General features: G+C 40.4%; 1 protein-coding gene across 3 annotated transcripts in view; it reads left to right on the top strand.

The window, feature by feature from the left end:
* Positions 1–16,311, top strand: part of BLTP3A (bridge-like lipid transfer protein family member 3A) — a 59,550-nt gene that overhangs the window by 23,904 nt on the left and 19,335 nt on the right. For all 3 annotated transcript variants that reach the window (XM_082345034.1, XM_082345035.1, XM_082345036.1), the window contains exons 4-8: positions 358–449; positions 8,184–8,373; positions 8,687–8,827; positions 9,258–9,428; positions 10,119–10,311. In XM_082345034.1, coding sequence (XP_082201160.1) covers positions 358–449; positions 8,184–8,373; positions 8,687–8,827; positions 9,258–9,428; positions 10,119–10,311 — 787 coding nt within the window. The remainder of the gene's footprint in view (positions 1–357; positions 450–8,183; positions 8,374–8,686; positions 8,828–9,257; positions 9,429–10,118; positions 10,312–16,311) is intronic.

A 16,311-nucleotide genomic window follows, 5' to 3' on the forward strand; every position in this document is an offset into this window, starting at 1 on the left:
TTGGGTGATTATCAGTTGAAAGCCCTCCAGGAACTGATTGATACATATCTTTACCCCAAAGACTGGAATCCCCAGGAATAGTAATATCTCAGTAACTTGGATTTATGTTTTCTTTTTCTGCTATGAGCTAATCCCATGCTTGTCATGGAGTTCTGCTGCTAATGGAAATGGAAGGGGGAAGATGAGGGCTCTCTTTGTATTTCAGTTTGTTCATTCATTCATTTGACAGACATTTATTATCTGCCTACTGTGGGCACAGCCCTCGACTAGGTATTGGAGCACAGAGATGGATAAGACACAGTCTGTGCTGTGTGGGATTTTGTGCAGATGCTTAGCTCTCTGTGGCTTTTATTTCAGTGTCTGGATAAGGTAGAGGTGGAGATGAAGACATGTGAGGAGCCTCGGCCCCCCAATGGACAGTCTCCTATTGCCCTCGCTTCAGGACAGAGGTTAGTTGCTTTGGGTCCTATTATTTCCAACATATTAACTGATCCAGATCACCTTTTAATTAAAAAATAAAAACTTTATTATGGAAAATTTCAAACATGCACTAAAATAGAGAGAATAGTGTACTGAACCCCCATGCACCCAAGATCTAACTTTCACAATTATCAACATTTTACCATTCTTTTTCTACTTTTCTTCTGCCACTTTGTGTGCATGTGTGTGTGTTCGCACACTCTGTAGTTCTTATTTATTTATTTATTTATTTTTGGCTGTGTTGGGTCTTCGTTGCTGCACGCGGGCTTTCTCTAGTTGCCGCGAGCGGGGGCTACTCTTCGTTGCGGTGCACGGGCTTCTTATCGTGGTGGCTTCTCTTGTTGCAGAGCATGGGCTCTAGGTGCGAAGGCTTCAGTAGGTGTGGCACGTGGGCTCTGGAGCGCAGGCTCAGTAGTTGTGGCACACGGGCTTAGTTGCTCTGCGGCATGTGAGATCTTCCCGGACCAGGCTTGAACCTGTGTTCCCTGCATTGGCAGAAGGATTCTCAACCACTGCGCCACCAGGGAAGCCCCACTCTGTAGTTCTTGAAAGCAAATCCCAGGTGCCATATGATTCCACCTGTAAATACTTCTGTATTGTGTGTCTTTAACAGACAAGGATTGAGAAGAAAGAAAAAACCCCACAGTACTATTATCACAATTAATAGAATTAATAGGGATTCCTTAATATCATCTAATACTTATTGCATATTCAATTGTTCTGAATTGTCTCTGAAATATTTTTTTACAATTCAGTGTGGCTCCACAGAACTCCACACCTTATCTTTGGGGATATGCTTTTTAAAGCTCTTTAACTCTGAACAGTCCCCCACCCCCACACTTTTTTTTTTTTTTTAAAGAATTTCTTTTTTTTAATAGTAATCTTTTATTTATTTATTTATTATATTTATTTTTGGCTGTGTTGGGTCTTCGTTTCTGTGCGAGGGCTTCCTCTAGTTGCGGCAAGTGGGGACCACTCTTCATCGCGGTGCGCGGGCCTCTTCACTATCGCGGCCTCTCTTGTTGCGGAGCACAGGCTCCAGACGCGCAGGCTCAGTAGTTGTGGCTCACGGGCCTAGTTGCTCCATGGCATGTGGGATCTTCCCAGACCAGGGCTCGAACCTGTGTCCCCTGCATTAGCAGGCAGATTCTCAACGACTGCGCCACCAGGGAAGCCCCCACACTTTTTTATATATCATTTGTTCTTTGTAGAAACTGGAGTATTTCTTCTAAAGAATTTCCCACATTTTATATTTTGGCTGATTGTGTCCTCAAGGTGTCATTTAAAATGTTTCTTGTTTAATCTGGTAGTTAGATTTAAAGGCTGGATTTGATTCATTTGTTTGTTTGTTTTCTTGGTAAAAATACTTCATGAATGGTACCGTGTATTTCCTACTGTAACGTAATGGGAGGCACATAATATTCCTTTGGTTAGGATTAATCAGTGGATTCAGATGATGTTGGCCTGACTTGTCCGTTATGATAAGTTCCTCATCTGCCTCTTACCTCATGGTTTAAGGACCATTGATGATAGTTGTCTATAGATCTATTATATCATTGTAGGATAGAAAATAGAGATTTTATAATTCTTTTTTCCTATTGCATTTATCAGTTGTGATTTTCTATAAAGAACTTTCACCAACTATTTGAAATACAGTTTGTACAGGAATGTCAGGATAAATGCTGGATTCTTTTTTTTTTTTTTTTTTTTTTTAGCTACGTCGGCTCTTAGTTGTGGCACATGGGGTGTTCGTTGAGGTGTGCAGGATCTTTCATTGCGGTGCGGGCTCTGCGTTGCAGCACATGGGCTTCTCTCTAGTTGTGGTGTGCAGGTTTGCTCTCTAGTTGTGGCGCGTGTGGGCTCTGTAGTTTGCAGTGTGCAGGCTCAGTAGTCGTGGCATGCGGGCTTAGTTGCCCCGCGGCATGTGGGATCTTAGTTCCCCGACCAGGGGTCGAACCCGCGTCCCCTGCATTGGAAGGAGGATTCTTTTTTTTTTTTTTTTAGAAACAAATTTTTTTTTTAACTTATTTATTATTTATTTTTGGCTGTGTTGGGTCTTCGTTTCTGTGCGAGGGCTTTCTCTAGTTGTGGCAAGCGGGGGCCACTCTTCATCGCGGTGCGCGGGCCTCTCACCATCGCGGCCTCTCCCGTTGTGGAGCACAGGCTCCAGACGCGCAGGCTCAGCAGTTGTGGCTCACGGGCCCAGTCGCTCCGCGGCATGTGGGATCTTCCCAGACCAGGGCTCGAACCCGTGTCCCCTGCACTGGCAGGCAGATTCTCAACCACTGCGCCACCAGCGAAGCCCGGAAGGAGGATTCTTTACCACTGGACCACCAGGGAAGTCCCTGTATTTTTTATTCGTATGCTGAATCTTGGTTCCTAACTACAATAATATAATAAATGATTTACTTTTTCAATAGTTTCAAAAAATAACAAAACCAGTATTATAACTATCGATAAGACTACTGAATGCAGTAGCTTTCTTTGTGTGTATGTGTGTTTTAACCTTATGCTATATCCCATTAGGGATGTATCATCAAAATACTGTGTTTTAAAATTACTTGAAATCATTCTTCTTATGGTTGGATACCAATTTGACATACAGAGGCATTCATTTGTTTCATTTTTTTTTTAAGACAGTATAAGAGCAGTTTTAGGTTTAAACAGTAGTATTAAGAGCAAGATACAGAGGTTTCCCATATACCCCCTGCCCTCACACATGCATAGCCTCCCTCATTATTGACATCCCCCACTGGAGTGGTATATTTGTTACAATAGATAAACCTACATTGACACATCAGAATCACACAAAGTCCATAGTTTACATTAAGGTTCACTCTTGGTGGTACATTCTATAGGTTTGGACAAATGTATAATGACATATATTCACCGTTATAGTATCATACAATGTATTTTCGCTGCCCTAAAAATCCTCTGTGCTCCACCTAGGCATCCCTCTCCCTGCCCCAACCACTGGCAACCACTGGTCCTTTCACTGTCTCCATAGTTTTTCCTTTTCCAGGATGATTCCTTCTTTTTAGATTGCCTTCTTTCACTTAGTAATATGCATTTAAGGTTCCTCCGTGTCTTTTTAGGACTCTATATCTCATTTCCTTGTGGTGCTGAATAATATTTCATTGTCTGGATATACCACAGTTTATTTATCCATTCACCTATTAGGACATCTTGGTTGCTTCCAATTTTTGACAGTTATGAATAAAGCTGCTATAAATGTCCATGTGCAGGTTTTTGTATGGACATTAAGTTTTCAACTCCTTTGAGTAAATACAAAGGAGCTTGATTGCTGGATCTGTGGTGAGAGTATGTTCAGTTTTGGAAGAAACCACCAAACTGTCTTCCAAAGTGGCTGTACCATTTTGCATTCCTACCAGCAGTGAATGAGAGTTCCTGCTGCTCCACGTCCTTGTCAGCATTTGGTGTTGTCAGTGATCTGCATTTTGACCATTCTGATAGGTGCATAGTGGAATCTCATTGTGGTTCTAATTTGCATTTCCCTGATGACATATGATGTAGAGCTTATAAGACACATGCTTATTTGCTATCTGTATATCATTTTTTGTAAGGTGTCTATGAAGGTCTTTGGCCCATTTTTTAATTGGGTTGTTTGTTTTCTTATTGTTGAGTTTTAAGAGTTCTTTGTATATTTTGGGTAACAGTCTTTTATCAGATGTGTCTTTTGCAGATGTATTCTCCCAGTCTGTGGATGGTCTTCTCATTCTCTAGACATTGTCTTTCACAGAGCAGATTTTTAACTTTAATGAAGTCCAGTTTATCCATAATTTCTTTCATGAATAGTGCCTTTGGTGTTGTATCTAAAATGTAATCGCTATACCCGGGGTTGTCTAGGTTTTTTCTTATGTTATCTTCTAGGAGTTTTATATCAGTTTGTGTTAAAATTTTAAATTGTTTTTAATTTATTTTTAACCTATGTAAAATTACATAGTTCCAAAGTTAAAACTATAACACAAGGTATGTTATATGTATGTATGTTTGTATTGTCCCCACTCTGTTTCTTACACAAAATGTAACATACCATAAACACTTTCCACATTGCTTTTTTCTTTTAAAAGTATATCCTGGAGAACACTTCATAGAAGTATGTAGAGAGATGTTTCTTATTCCTTTTTGCACCTGCAAAATACTCAGTATATTTTATAGAGGCGTCATTGTTCATATAGCCAGTTCTTTGTTGATAGATATTTGAATTATTTCTAGGTTTTTAGCTGTTACAAATAGTGCAGTAATAAATGACCTTGTTTGTAAGTTACTTAGTATTTTTCCAGCATATTTTAAAAAACAGCTTTATTGAGGTAGAATTCATCCATTTAAAATATACAATTCAATAGTTTTTAGTATATACACCAGGTTGTGCAACCATCACCACAATAAATTTTAGAACATTTTTATCACCCAAAAAGAAACTCCATACCTCTTAGAAGTCACTCTTCATTCTCCCCTGCCTTAGCCTTAGGCAACCATAAATCTACTTTCTGTATCTATTCTGATCATTTCATACAAATGGAATCATATATCATGTGGTCTGTTGTGACTGGTGTCTTTCACTTAGCATAGTGTTTTCAAGGTTCAGCTATGTGGTAGCATGTATCAGTACTTTATTCCTTTTATGGCTGAATAATATTCTATTGTGTGGATATGCCACATTTTATTTATCCATTCATCAGTTGATGGACATTTGGTTTGTTTCCACTGTTTTTGCTAGCATATTTTGGGATAGATTCCTGGAAGTGGGGCTGCTGGGTCTAACAGCAAAAGCATGTATAATTTTGATAGACATTGCTAAATTACCCTCCGTAAGGATTTTGTAATTTCATGTTACCACCAGCAATGTTGTAAGAGTTCTTGTTTTCCAAGAGCCTTGCCAATAGACAATATTTTCAAACTTTAGCCTTTTTTTTTTTTTTTATTAATTTATTTTTGGCTGTGTTGGGTCTTCGTTGCTGCGCGCGGGCTTTCTCTAGTTGCGAGTGGGGGCTGCTCTTCGTTGTGGTGCGCAGGCTTCTCATTGCAGTGGCTTCTCTTGTTGCGGAGCACGGGCTATAGGCGCGCGGGCTTCAGTAGTTGTGGCACGTGGGCTCAGTAGTTGTGGCTCGCGGGTTCTAGAGCGCAGGCTCGGTAGCTGTGGCGCACGGTCTTAGTTGCTCCGTGGCATGTGGGATCTTCCTGGACCAGGGCTCGAACCCGTGTCCCCTGCATTGGCAGGCAGATACTTAACCACTGCACCACCAGGGAAGTCCAAACTTTAAGATTTTTGTCTAAAGATAACACATGGTATTTCTGTGTAGTTTTTTGGTAAGTTATATTGAAGCGCACAGATCCTAAGTGTATAGATTAGTGATTCTTTACAAGAAGAAACAGACCATTTCCAGAATCCCAGAAGCCTCCTGCACCCTTCCTAGTCATACCCACCCTCAAGGATAACTTTATCCTGATTTTTAACACCACACGTTAGTTTTCCCTATTTTTAAATTTATATAAATGTAATCACAAATTATGTCATCATTTGCGTCTACATACTTTAGTTCAACGTGATGTTTGTGAAAGTCATCCATGTGGTTACATGTAGTTATCATTCATTCATCCTTATTACTGTATGTTATTCCATTATATGCCACAATTATCCATTCTGTTGTAGATGGACATCTGATTTGTTTGCAGTTTCTGGCTATTAAGCATACTGATGCTACATCGAACTGTTCTCTGTCATGACTGTGGTGGTTGATACATGACTCTATGCATTTGTCGAAACCCTGGACGTGTACACCACAAAGAATGATCTTTTCTATACGTAAATTAAAAATGTGTAAGAAAAAAGAATAGTGATGCTATGAACGTTCTTATACATACCTCTTGGTGAACATATGTACACATTTCTGATTTGTATATATCTAGCAGTAGAGTTGCAGGGTCATAGGCTGTGCATATGTTCTGCTTTAGTTCATACTGCTGGACAGTTTTCCAAAGTGCTTGTACCACTTTTCCCCCTGGCAGTGTTGCTAGCACTTAGTATTGTCTCTCTTTTTATTTTAGCCATCCAATAGGTGTGTAGTTGTATCACATTATGATTTTAGTTTGCATTTTTTTGATGATTTGTTTATTAGAATTTCAAATATCCTCTTTCACAAAGCATTGATGTATTCTGCCCATTTATCTTTTGGGTTATTTTTGGGGTTATTTGTCTTTTTCTTATTAATTTGTAGAAGTTCTTTATACTGGAAACAAGTCCTTGGTTATATACATGTATTACAAATATCTTCTCCTACTATGTGGGTTCCCTATCACTCCTAATGTTATTTTTTTGTTGACCAGAAATGATAAATTTAATATAGTCCTATATATCTATTTTTCCCTTTATGGTTAGCACTTTTTGTGTCTTGTTTAAGGAATCTTTTCCTATCTTAAGGCATGAAGATATTCTCCTATGTTTTTTTCTAACTTTATTCTTTTAGTTTTATTGTTTGACTTTTCACATTTAGATCTACAATCAATCTTGAAACTTGTTTTTTTGTTTGTTTAATGTAAGATAAGGGTCAATATTATTTTTTCTCTTTGCAGATAGCCTCAAACTGACCATGCACCATTATTGAAAAGACAGTCTTTTCCCTACTACACTGTCACTTTTGTCATAAATCAAGTGACTCTTAGTGTAGTTTTTATATATGAGTGAGGTTGAACATCATTTTATGTTTAATATCTATTTGCATTTATTTTTCTGTGAACTGTCCCTACTTTGTCCCGTTTTTATTGGGCTCTTGGTCTTTTTCTTCCGAGTTTTTTGAAACTCTTTATACATCAGAGATATTAGCCCTTTGTGATATAAATTGCAAAGATTTTTTTTTTTCCAGTTTGTAATTCCCAGACTTTTGTATCTCTTGTAATGAGAACTGTTTCACCTACATGTCAAGAATGTCTGTGTTTTCCATGTCCAGAAGGACTTTAAGGATGGCCTTTGTTCCTCTCCCTGCTGTTTCTGCCTCTCACTATAAAGCACAGCTATGCTCTTTGGGATAGATTTGACAGGGCAGAGGTGGGACTGTTCTTGACTAGATTTCACAGTATTAGACCTCATGCTAACCTGGCTGTACTTCTTTCCTCTTTTCACTACTTTTGCAGAGTATGTTCTGTCTTTGAAGATGTTATAGAAACCTAGTGTTTCCTTTCTGTTGTTATATCTCTCCTCACAGACAATATTCAATATTTATTCAGGTAGTTTGTGGACTGTGAAAATATTTTTTTCAATTTATTCTTTCTAACCAGAGATTGTTTCCAGGTCAACTCTTTCTTTTATTCCATTCTTAAAAAAAAAAATCTCATCAGAAAGAGTACTACATCATCATAAAAATTTTTAGAAATGTAAAAGATATAAAGAAGAAATGGGAGGAGAAAAATTTTTAAAAAGTCATCCACAGTTCTAGCATCCAAAGACAGGCGTTGTTAAGAGTCTTGTCTTACGTCTTCCAGTATAAAGAGTATGCCTACTAATTCCCTGGCGGTCCAGTGGTTAGGACTCGGCGCTTTCATTGCCAGGGCCCGGGTTCAATCCCTGATCAGGGAAGTAGAATCCCGCAAGCTTCACGGCATGGCCAAAAAAAAAAAAAAAGAAAAAAAAAGTATGCGTCAAGTCTCATATGATCCTGAATGTTGGTCTGCCTCGTTTGTTGTAGTGAGTATGGCTTTGCCGAGAAGGTGGTGGAGGGGATGTTCATCATCGTCAGTTCCATCACCATCAAGATTCACTCCAAGGCCTTCCACGCTTCTTTTGAATTGTGGCAGCTCCAGGGCTATAGTGTGAACCCCAACTGGCAGCAGAGTGACCTCCGCCTCACCCGTATCACTGACCCCCGCCGAGGAGAGGTGACAGCCCTGGCATTCTGAGAAGGGAGAATGGGGGGTTCAAAATAGGACTCATTCTTAAAGGATGTTATTCCTGCTTTGGGGATTTCCTCAAAGTCTCCCCCATCCTTGGGAACCCAAGAATCCCTTCTGTCCAGTGTTACTGTTACATCCTTTCCTCAGTAATGGATCTCTGATCCACTGCCTTCTGTGGGTAGGATCCCAGCTGAGAATGGTGGGGGTCTCTGCCTTGCCAGTTTTTTCCCCTTGGACTTCCTGCCTCTTGATTAATTTCATCCACAGAATTAAGGGATTTTACTTTCTTTCCTTCTAGGTTTTAACATTTAAGGAAATAACTTGGCAAACACTTCGAATTGAGGCAGATGCTACAGACAATGGTGATCAGGACCCAGTCACCACTCCACTGAGGCTTATTACCAACCAAGGCAGGATCCAAATAGCCCTCAAGAGAAGAGTGAGTGTGTTCTCTGTCCTCATGAAAACTTCCATCTTTTATTCTCCCAGATAGCATGGGAGATGGTGTTTCCTCCTTTTTGAGTGTTATTGGCCCCTGGAATGACATTTGAAAGGGGAGGACCTGCAATTCAGTGTTGCACTGTATCTGCTAATGAGGAAACATTTCTACCTCCCTGTCATTTTAATTTTGAAAACCATGATTTTTACCTGTATATAGGGACACATAGGCAGTTGATTATTGCTGCTTCTTGTTAATCACAGAAAACTTTAGTAGTTTTGTAAGAAGTTGACTCTCCACAGTGCTTGATACTTTCCTTTCGTGTATTGGGGATTGAAAAGCCATCTCTGAAATTGGTTGGGCAGTGGTCACTTTGAGTAGTTGGGATGGTACCAGATGTTGAATCCTGTGTTCTGTGTGACCCCTTCAGACCAAAGATTGCAATGTGATAGCCTCCAAGCTGATGTTCCTGTTGGATGACCTGCTCTGGGTGCTAACTGACTCACAGCTCAAGGCTATGATGAAATATGCAGAATCACTGAGTGAGGCCATGGAGAAGTCAGCACAGCAGAGAAAGAGCCTGGCCCCTGAACCTGTACAGGTTAGAGGTGAAACAGAGACCCTTGGTGGCAGTGGGGAGATGGTAGGCCGGACCTAATTCATACCTCCACCGTAAGTGGAGCCTAGACTTTATTAGGCTTATTTGGGGGAATTTGTCATTCACTTCTGGAGGTACATAGGCTTTGCCTGTGCCTCTGATTTATTCAGTTATTCTGTTCTTTGGGTGCCTCTAGTGTGTTAGGTATACAGTGTTAGCCACTGGAAAGCCTCTTGTTCCTGTCCTTGGAACTCTTGCTGTCTTAAAATATGGACTATAAACAAGTTATTACAATATGATGTGATAAGTGCTGTAATAGAGGTAAACACTGTGCCATGAGAGCACAAAGAAAAGGGATCCAACTACTTGGGCTGAAAGAGGGCATTTAGGGAAGACTTCCTGGAGGAGGTGTTTTAGCATCAGTCAGCTAAGTTCTAGGGGGGTGAGAGCTTAGAAGGCAATTCAAATCTCAGAACAGGACTCTGACAGTTACTAGATTAATTATAATTTGGCTTCTTGGAGTTTGGGTTATTTAAGTGGGGTAGACCTACATGAGATACCAGACGAATAGTTATGAGAAGGAAGGGACACCTTGTCAAACTGTGGTTTTCTTCAGGCTGAACTAAAGCTTAAAGAAAGCCAGCAAGGAGGCTATCTGGGTCTGGACTTCTTGTTTCTCTCTGTCACGTGTAGATCACCCCACCTGCTCCCAGCGCCCAGCAGTCCTGGGCCCAGGCGTTCGGTGGCAGCCAGGGCAGCAGCAACAGCAGCAGCAGCCGCCTCAGCCAGTACTTTGAGAAATTTGATGTGAAAGAGTCCTCCTACCATCTGCTCATCTCCCGCCTGGACCTGCACATTTGTGATGATAGCCAGTCCCGAGAGCCAGGTACCCCGTGAGGCCTGAGCCTGTGCAGGGTGGTCCATCACCTCCTGGAGCTCTGGGCAAAGCTTGGGGATGGAAGACTGTTTTCAAGACTATGTGGGGTATTTGTCTGGCTCCCCTTAATCACAGGCCTTCCTCAGGCCTCTGTGCTCCTGTGGCAGCTCTCTGTCTGCGAGTGCTCTTCAGCCTTTAGGATGCAGCAGAACTACCTGTGAGACAGTAAGACACAGGAGCTGGGCCTCTTCCCAGCCCCCACTAAATCGGAATCTTCAGGGGTAGAGCCCAAGCAGTGTATACTTTTTTTTCCCTCCCCAGAGTCTTTTGGGCAATGCTAACTACTGTTATAAGCTTTCAGGAAAGTAAATTCAACTATAGGAAACCTCAGAATTTTCAGATCTTTGAGTCAATTTAAATAGTTATTATGTATAAATGTGTTCTTCCCAAGCAGAGAGGTTATGGTGTGTTCTTGTAATGCTTTTTCATTCATTAGAGCAATTTTTTTTTTTTAACATAGTGTTCCCTAAATCACATATTAATTTAAACTGCATCAGTAGAAGTGTGGGTTCCAGAGCTCTGGAAATTCTTCTCTGGCACCTTTGTGGACTCCATTTGGAACTCTGAGCCTTGTTTTTGATGCTGTTCTTGAGGACATTAACAAAGAGAAAGCATCCCAGGAAGGGTGTGCAGATTGTTTAATGCTATGGAAACCGTAGCATAGAAGGAAAGAGTTGAAAGACACAGAGATATTTCATATGAAAAAGAGTAGACACAGGATATAGGAGAGCCATCTTTAAATAAAGAGAGGGCGTTAACGCAGAGTGGAGTGGTCCTTAGGAAAGTCAAGCCCAGAGCCCTTCAGACATTGCTTTTATTTTGTGGCGCTGTAAGCAGAGCATAAACAAATAGCACCTGCTTTTTTGGCAGACATCTCTGCCCATTTGAGACTCACTAGAGCAATTGGTATTAAGTACACATACACATTTATTCAGAATGAAAAAATAATTGACTCATTTCTTTCCTTCATGAGCCTTAGGGAAATCACTTCACCCCTCTGAGTTTCTTCATTTGTGAACCTTGAGTTAAATTATATCTTACTCATTTACCTTATAGGTCATTATCAGGCTCAAATGACATAATATACTGAATTTGGAGGACATTAATCATAGGCCAGTATTCGCTATTATTATTTCTCTGCTGCCAGTTCCTTCAATACTCTTTGTCCTCCCTCTACACCCCTCTGCCACCAGCTCTTGTTTTTAGATGCCGTCCTATGGAAGCTTGTGTTCTTGCTGCCTTTTCCTCTCTGGAGGTTATGTTTGCTTCTTAATGAGACCTAGATTCATTTTCCTTGGGGGAACCTACTACCTTTTCTTTCTGGGACACCAAGCACCAATGCCTCTCTTGCTTTGCTCTACCTTGGTCTTGAAGTGACTTCAGCCCCTCTCCACTCCCAATATGAAAGAGCTGAAAGGAGCAGTGACAGCGTAAAGATTGCTTTTGCCACCACAGCAAATAAATTGCTCACTGTTTTGTTAGCCACTAGTTTTGGAAGTTCTTTGCTAAAACAATTATTTTTTTGTTTGGTTGTTTCTTCCAAGTGTTACTATAAAGACCTTGCAGTTTTGTTTTGTTTTGTTTTTAAAAATATTTATTTATTTATTTGGTTGCACTGGGTCTTAGTTGCGGCATGCAGGATCTTCGTTGTGGCGTGCGGGATCTTTTTCAGCTGCAGCATGCGAACTCTTAGTTGTGGCATGCATGTGGGATCTAGTTCCCTGACCAGGGAACGAACCCGGGCCCCCTGCATTGGGAGCGCGGAGTCTTAACCACTGCGCCACCAGGGAAGTCCCTGTTTTGTTTTGGTTTTAATCCTTTCAGAAATCTTTATTAAAAATACATTATTGAGAGTTTCATCCTTTTGCTTGATAAGAGCGTATAGCACTGTCCTCTTCATGTAACAGGGTCCTGCAATCCATACTAAGAGGTGAATGACTAGCCTTCCCTGAAGCCCCCATGTATTTATTAAGCTAAGTGAATCTACTTGGTGGATTTTAGGAAAGTTTTGGATGAGATATTTTTAGATAGAGGGATAAATCCCAGCCAACCGTACCCAGGTGTGGCATATGACTCTGTGAAGGGACAAGGAAAACAAAGAGTTCTTGTGACTTTGATTCTTCTCCTTGGATTTGGGAAGAAAGGGGAAGGGAGAACTAGGTGTTACGGAAAGGGTGCTAAGATTCTCTGGAGTTGTCCTGTCCAATATGGCAGCCACTAGCCACATATGACTATTGGGCACTTGAAATATTGGCTGATCCAAATTGAGATGGGGTGCAAGTGTAACATACGCATGGGATTTCGAAGATAGAGTACAAAAAAAGAGTGTAGAATACCTTAATAATTATTTTCATATTGATTACATGTTGAAATGATATTTGGAGTATATTGGTTTAAATAATGTGTAATATTAAAATTAAATTCACTTTTTTAAAAAAACTTTTTTAATGTAGCTACTAGAAAATTTTAAATTACTTATGTGGCTTATGTTACATTTCTATTGGATAGCATTGCTCTAGAACTCTCTGTCCAATATGGTAGCCAGTAGCCACATGTGGCTATTTAAATTAAAATCAAAATTAAATAAAATTAAAAATTCAGTTCCTCATTTACACCAACAACATTTCAAGTACTCATTATAATCTATGGACCATAGAAGATGTCCATCATCACAGAAAGTTCTTTTGGATAGTGCTGCTCTAGGGACTCCTTGAAGGCTACATCTGTCTGCTTTTTCATTAAGGGACACTATAGCCTGGATATTGGGACCCCTCACTAATACGCTCGTCTATCCCTTGGTATTGGAGGTGAAGTTATTGGAATCTTGGTGGGTAACTGGGGACGGCTTGGCTTGCAGTGGGGCAGCACTGTCTCTTAAAATCAAACTGGAGCAGCTCGCCCTTCAGGCTTCTGGGAGGAGGTAGGTGGTTGATGGGGAAAAGAGTGTCATCTGCCTCTTTTTAGTTATCTCCCTCAGGATAAGGGCTGTGAGCCAAAGCTTTCTTCACCTCTCTTCAGGCTAGGCTATCCTCTCCCACCATCTCACTGGAGAATTTTAGTCATTTATGTACACTATTTACCATTTATGTGTCATATATGATTATGTGTTTATAATTAAATATGTTGATAATGGGTAATTATATTTGATTTCTATTCTAAACCTTATTTTAATATGTTCAGTCGCGTAGTTTATTGTTCTTTTAGTTCCAAATAAATCCAACAGAGGGAGCATGGCTGTGAAACCCTCTCCCTCTAGTAGCCTAGGTCATGCATGTTCAACTGGGATGATATCTCCCCACAGCAGGGAAAAATCCACTCTTTTCTTTTAAACAGATATATATTTATTGAGATATCATTCATATACCGTACAATTCACCCATTTAGAATATACAACTCAGCGTTTTAAAGTATAGTCATAGGGTTATGTGATCATTACTACAATCTAATTTTAGAACCTTTTTGTCATCCGTAAAAGAAGCTCTGTACCCATTAGATGACACTCCCCATTTTGTAGCTGTAAGCAACCACTGATCTTTCTGTCTTGATGTTTGCCTATTCTGGACATTGGAAATTGGTTCTTTGGTGAGGGGTGGGGGTGAAAAAAAATCTTAGATATAACAATGCTTAACCTTATTGACAAAATTTTATTCCTTAGTGTTTAATTTCTCTTATTGAGTTTTCTTGGGTATCATATGAGCAACACTGATGTTGAGTTCATGGAAGATCAGGGCTATAAACTATGGCAAATAGATGGCTGTGATTAGAGGACTTTCTATCGATTGCTTGATCTCAAAGTCAGATGGTGAGAGGTGGCCTGTACATAGCTAGCAGCTGTCATTGGCTGCCTCATCAGTGTTGTTTATATTTAATCCTTAGTACTTTTGTGATTTGAACTTTGAGAATTAAATAAAAATAGTTTATATTTTATTATTTAATTATACAAATTGTTCAACAAATCAATAATTTAGTTAAATGTTGAAAAGGAAAAATATTGACACTATCTGAATATCTAGCACCTAGTTAAGCTAAAGTTATTTTCTCATGTTAAGCAAAAGTTAAAAGCTAACAAAATAATAATTTTAAGAAATTAATTTAAAAACTTTATTTTATTCAAAAATAATTTTGAATAATTAAAAATTTGATTATATCACTATTACGTATTAATATAAATTGCTAAATTGCATATGTGATTCTATACATTATAATTTTTATAAGAAATAAATTACATTAAAAGTTACTCAGCAGGGCTTCCTTGGTGGCGCAGTGGTTAAGAATCTGCCTGCCAATGCAGGGGACACGGGTTCGAGCCCTGGTCCGGGAAGATCCCACATGCCGCGGAGCAACTAAACCCGTGTAACACAACTACTGAGCCTGCGCTCTAGAGCCTGTGAGCCACAACTACTGAACCCCACGTACCAGAACTACTGAAGCCCATGCGCCTAGAGCCCGTGCTCTGCACCAAGAGAAGCCACCGCAATAAGCCCGTGCACCGCATTGAAGAGTAGCCCCCACTCGCCGCAACTAAAGAGAGCCCGCGGACAGCAACAAAGACCCAATGCAGCCAAAAATAAATAAATAAATTTATATATATATAAAAGTTACTCAGCAGATATAGTTATAAACTTAAGTTAAATATTAATAGCTTTAAATTTTTTTAACTTTTCACATTTTATTTTTTAACCTTTTTAAAAAAAATTTTGGGGGCTTCCCTGGTGGTGCAGTGGTTGAGAATCTGCCTGCCAATGCAGGGGACACGGGTTCGAGCCCTGGTCTGGGAAGATGCCACATGCCGCAGAGCAACTGGGCCCGTGAGCCACAATTACTGAGCCTGTGCTCCGCAACAAGAGAGGCCGCGATAGTGAGAGGCCCATGCACCGCGATGAAGAGTGGCCCCTGCTTGCCACAACTAGAGAAAGCCCTCGCACGGAAATGAAGACCCACCACAGCCATAAAAATAAATAGAAAAATAAATAAATTTAAAATACGCTTGTTTCTTTTAAAAAAAATTTTTGGCTGCATTGGGTCTTCGTTGCTGTGCGCTGGTCTTTCTCTAGTTGCAGCGAGCGGGGGGCTACTCTTCATTGCGGTGCTTGGGCTCCTCATTGCAGTGGCTTCTCTTGTTGTGGAGCATGGGCTCTAAGCGTGCGAGCTTCAGTAGTTGCAACACGCGGGCTCAGTAGTTGTGGCACGTGGGCCCTAGAGTGCACAGGCTTCAGTAGTTGTGGTGCGTGGGCTCAGTAGTTGTGATGCCTGGGCTCTAGGGTATGCGGGCTTCAGTAGTTGTGGTGTGTTGGCTCTAGAGCGCAAGCTCAGTAGTTGTGGCGCACGGGCTTAGTTGCCACATGGCATGTGGGATCTTCCCAGACCAGGGCTCGAACCCGTGTCCCCTGCATTGGCAGGCAGATTCTTAATCACTGTGCCACCAGGGAAGTCCCTTAACTTTTAACGTAAAAGAATTATTTAGTCTTTCTTAACCTGGCATTGAATGAAAGGAATAAGCTTTATTCTTATTCTTTTTATGTATAAAGCACAGGTAGACATATAGTACATAAGATATACAGTATATCTGTGGTATTAAATTTCATGGAGAAGGGACAATTAGGAAAAAAATAGCTAAACAGGCTCCTATGAGGTGGTAATTATGACAAAAACGTTGAGCAACAGGAACACAGGTGTAGGTGTATCTCCTAGTAGGATGGTGATTAGTCCAGAACCTTGGCATGGTGATATCTAGAGTGGATGGAAATGACCCTCCTGGTTGTAGGTGTACCAGCTTACAGCTAGAAGGTCCCATGGTATTTCCCTTCACCTGGAAATAGCATGGAAGGGATAGGAGGGAAGTGCAGAACAGGGTAGCTTAGACAACACACATATGCAGAAGAAATAGTCCTTGTTCTTACAGTTCTTAGAGTGTAGTTGGAGAGATAAGACAGAAACATGGAAAGTTCA

The sequence above is a fragment of the Balaenoptera borealis genome (assembly GCF_965194805.1).
Source record: "Balaenoptera borealis genome assembly, chromosome: 12".
Classification (NCBI taxonomy): domain Eukaryota; kingdom Metazoa; phylum Chordata; class Mammalia; order Artiodactyla; family Balaenopteridae; genus Balaenoptera; species Balaenoptera borealis.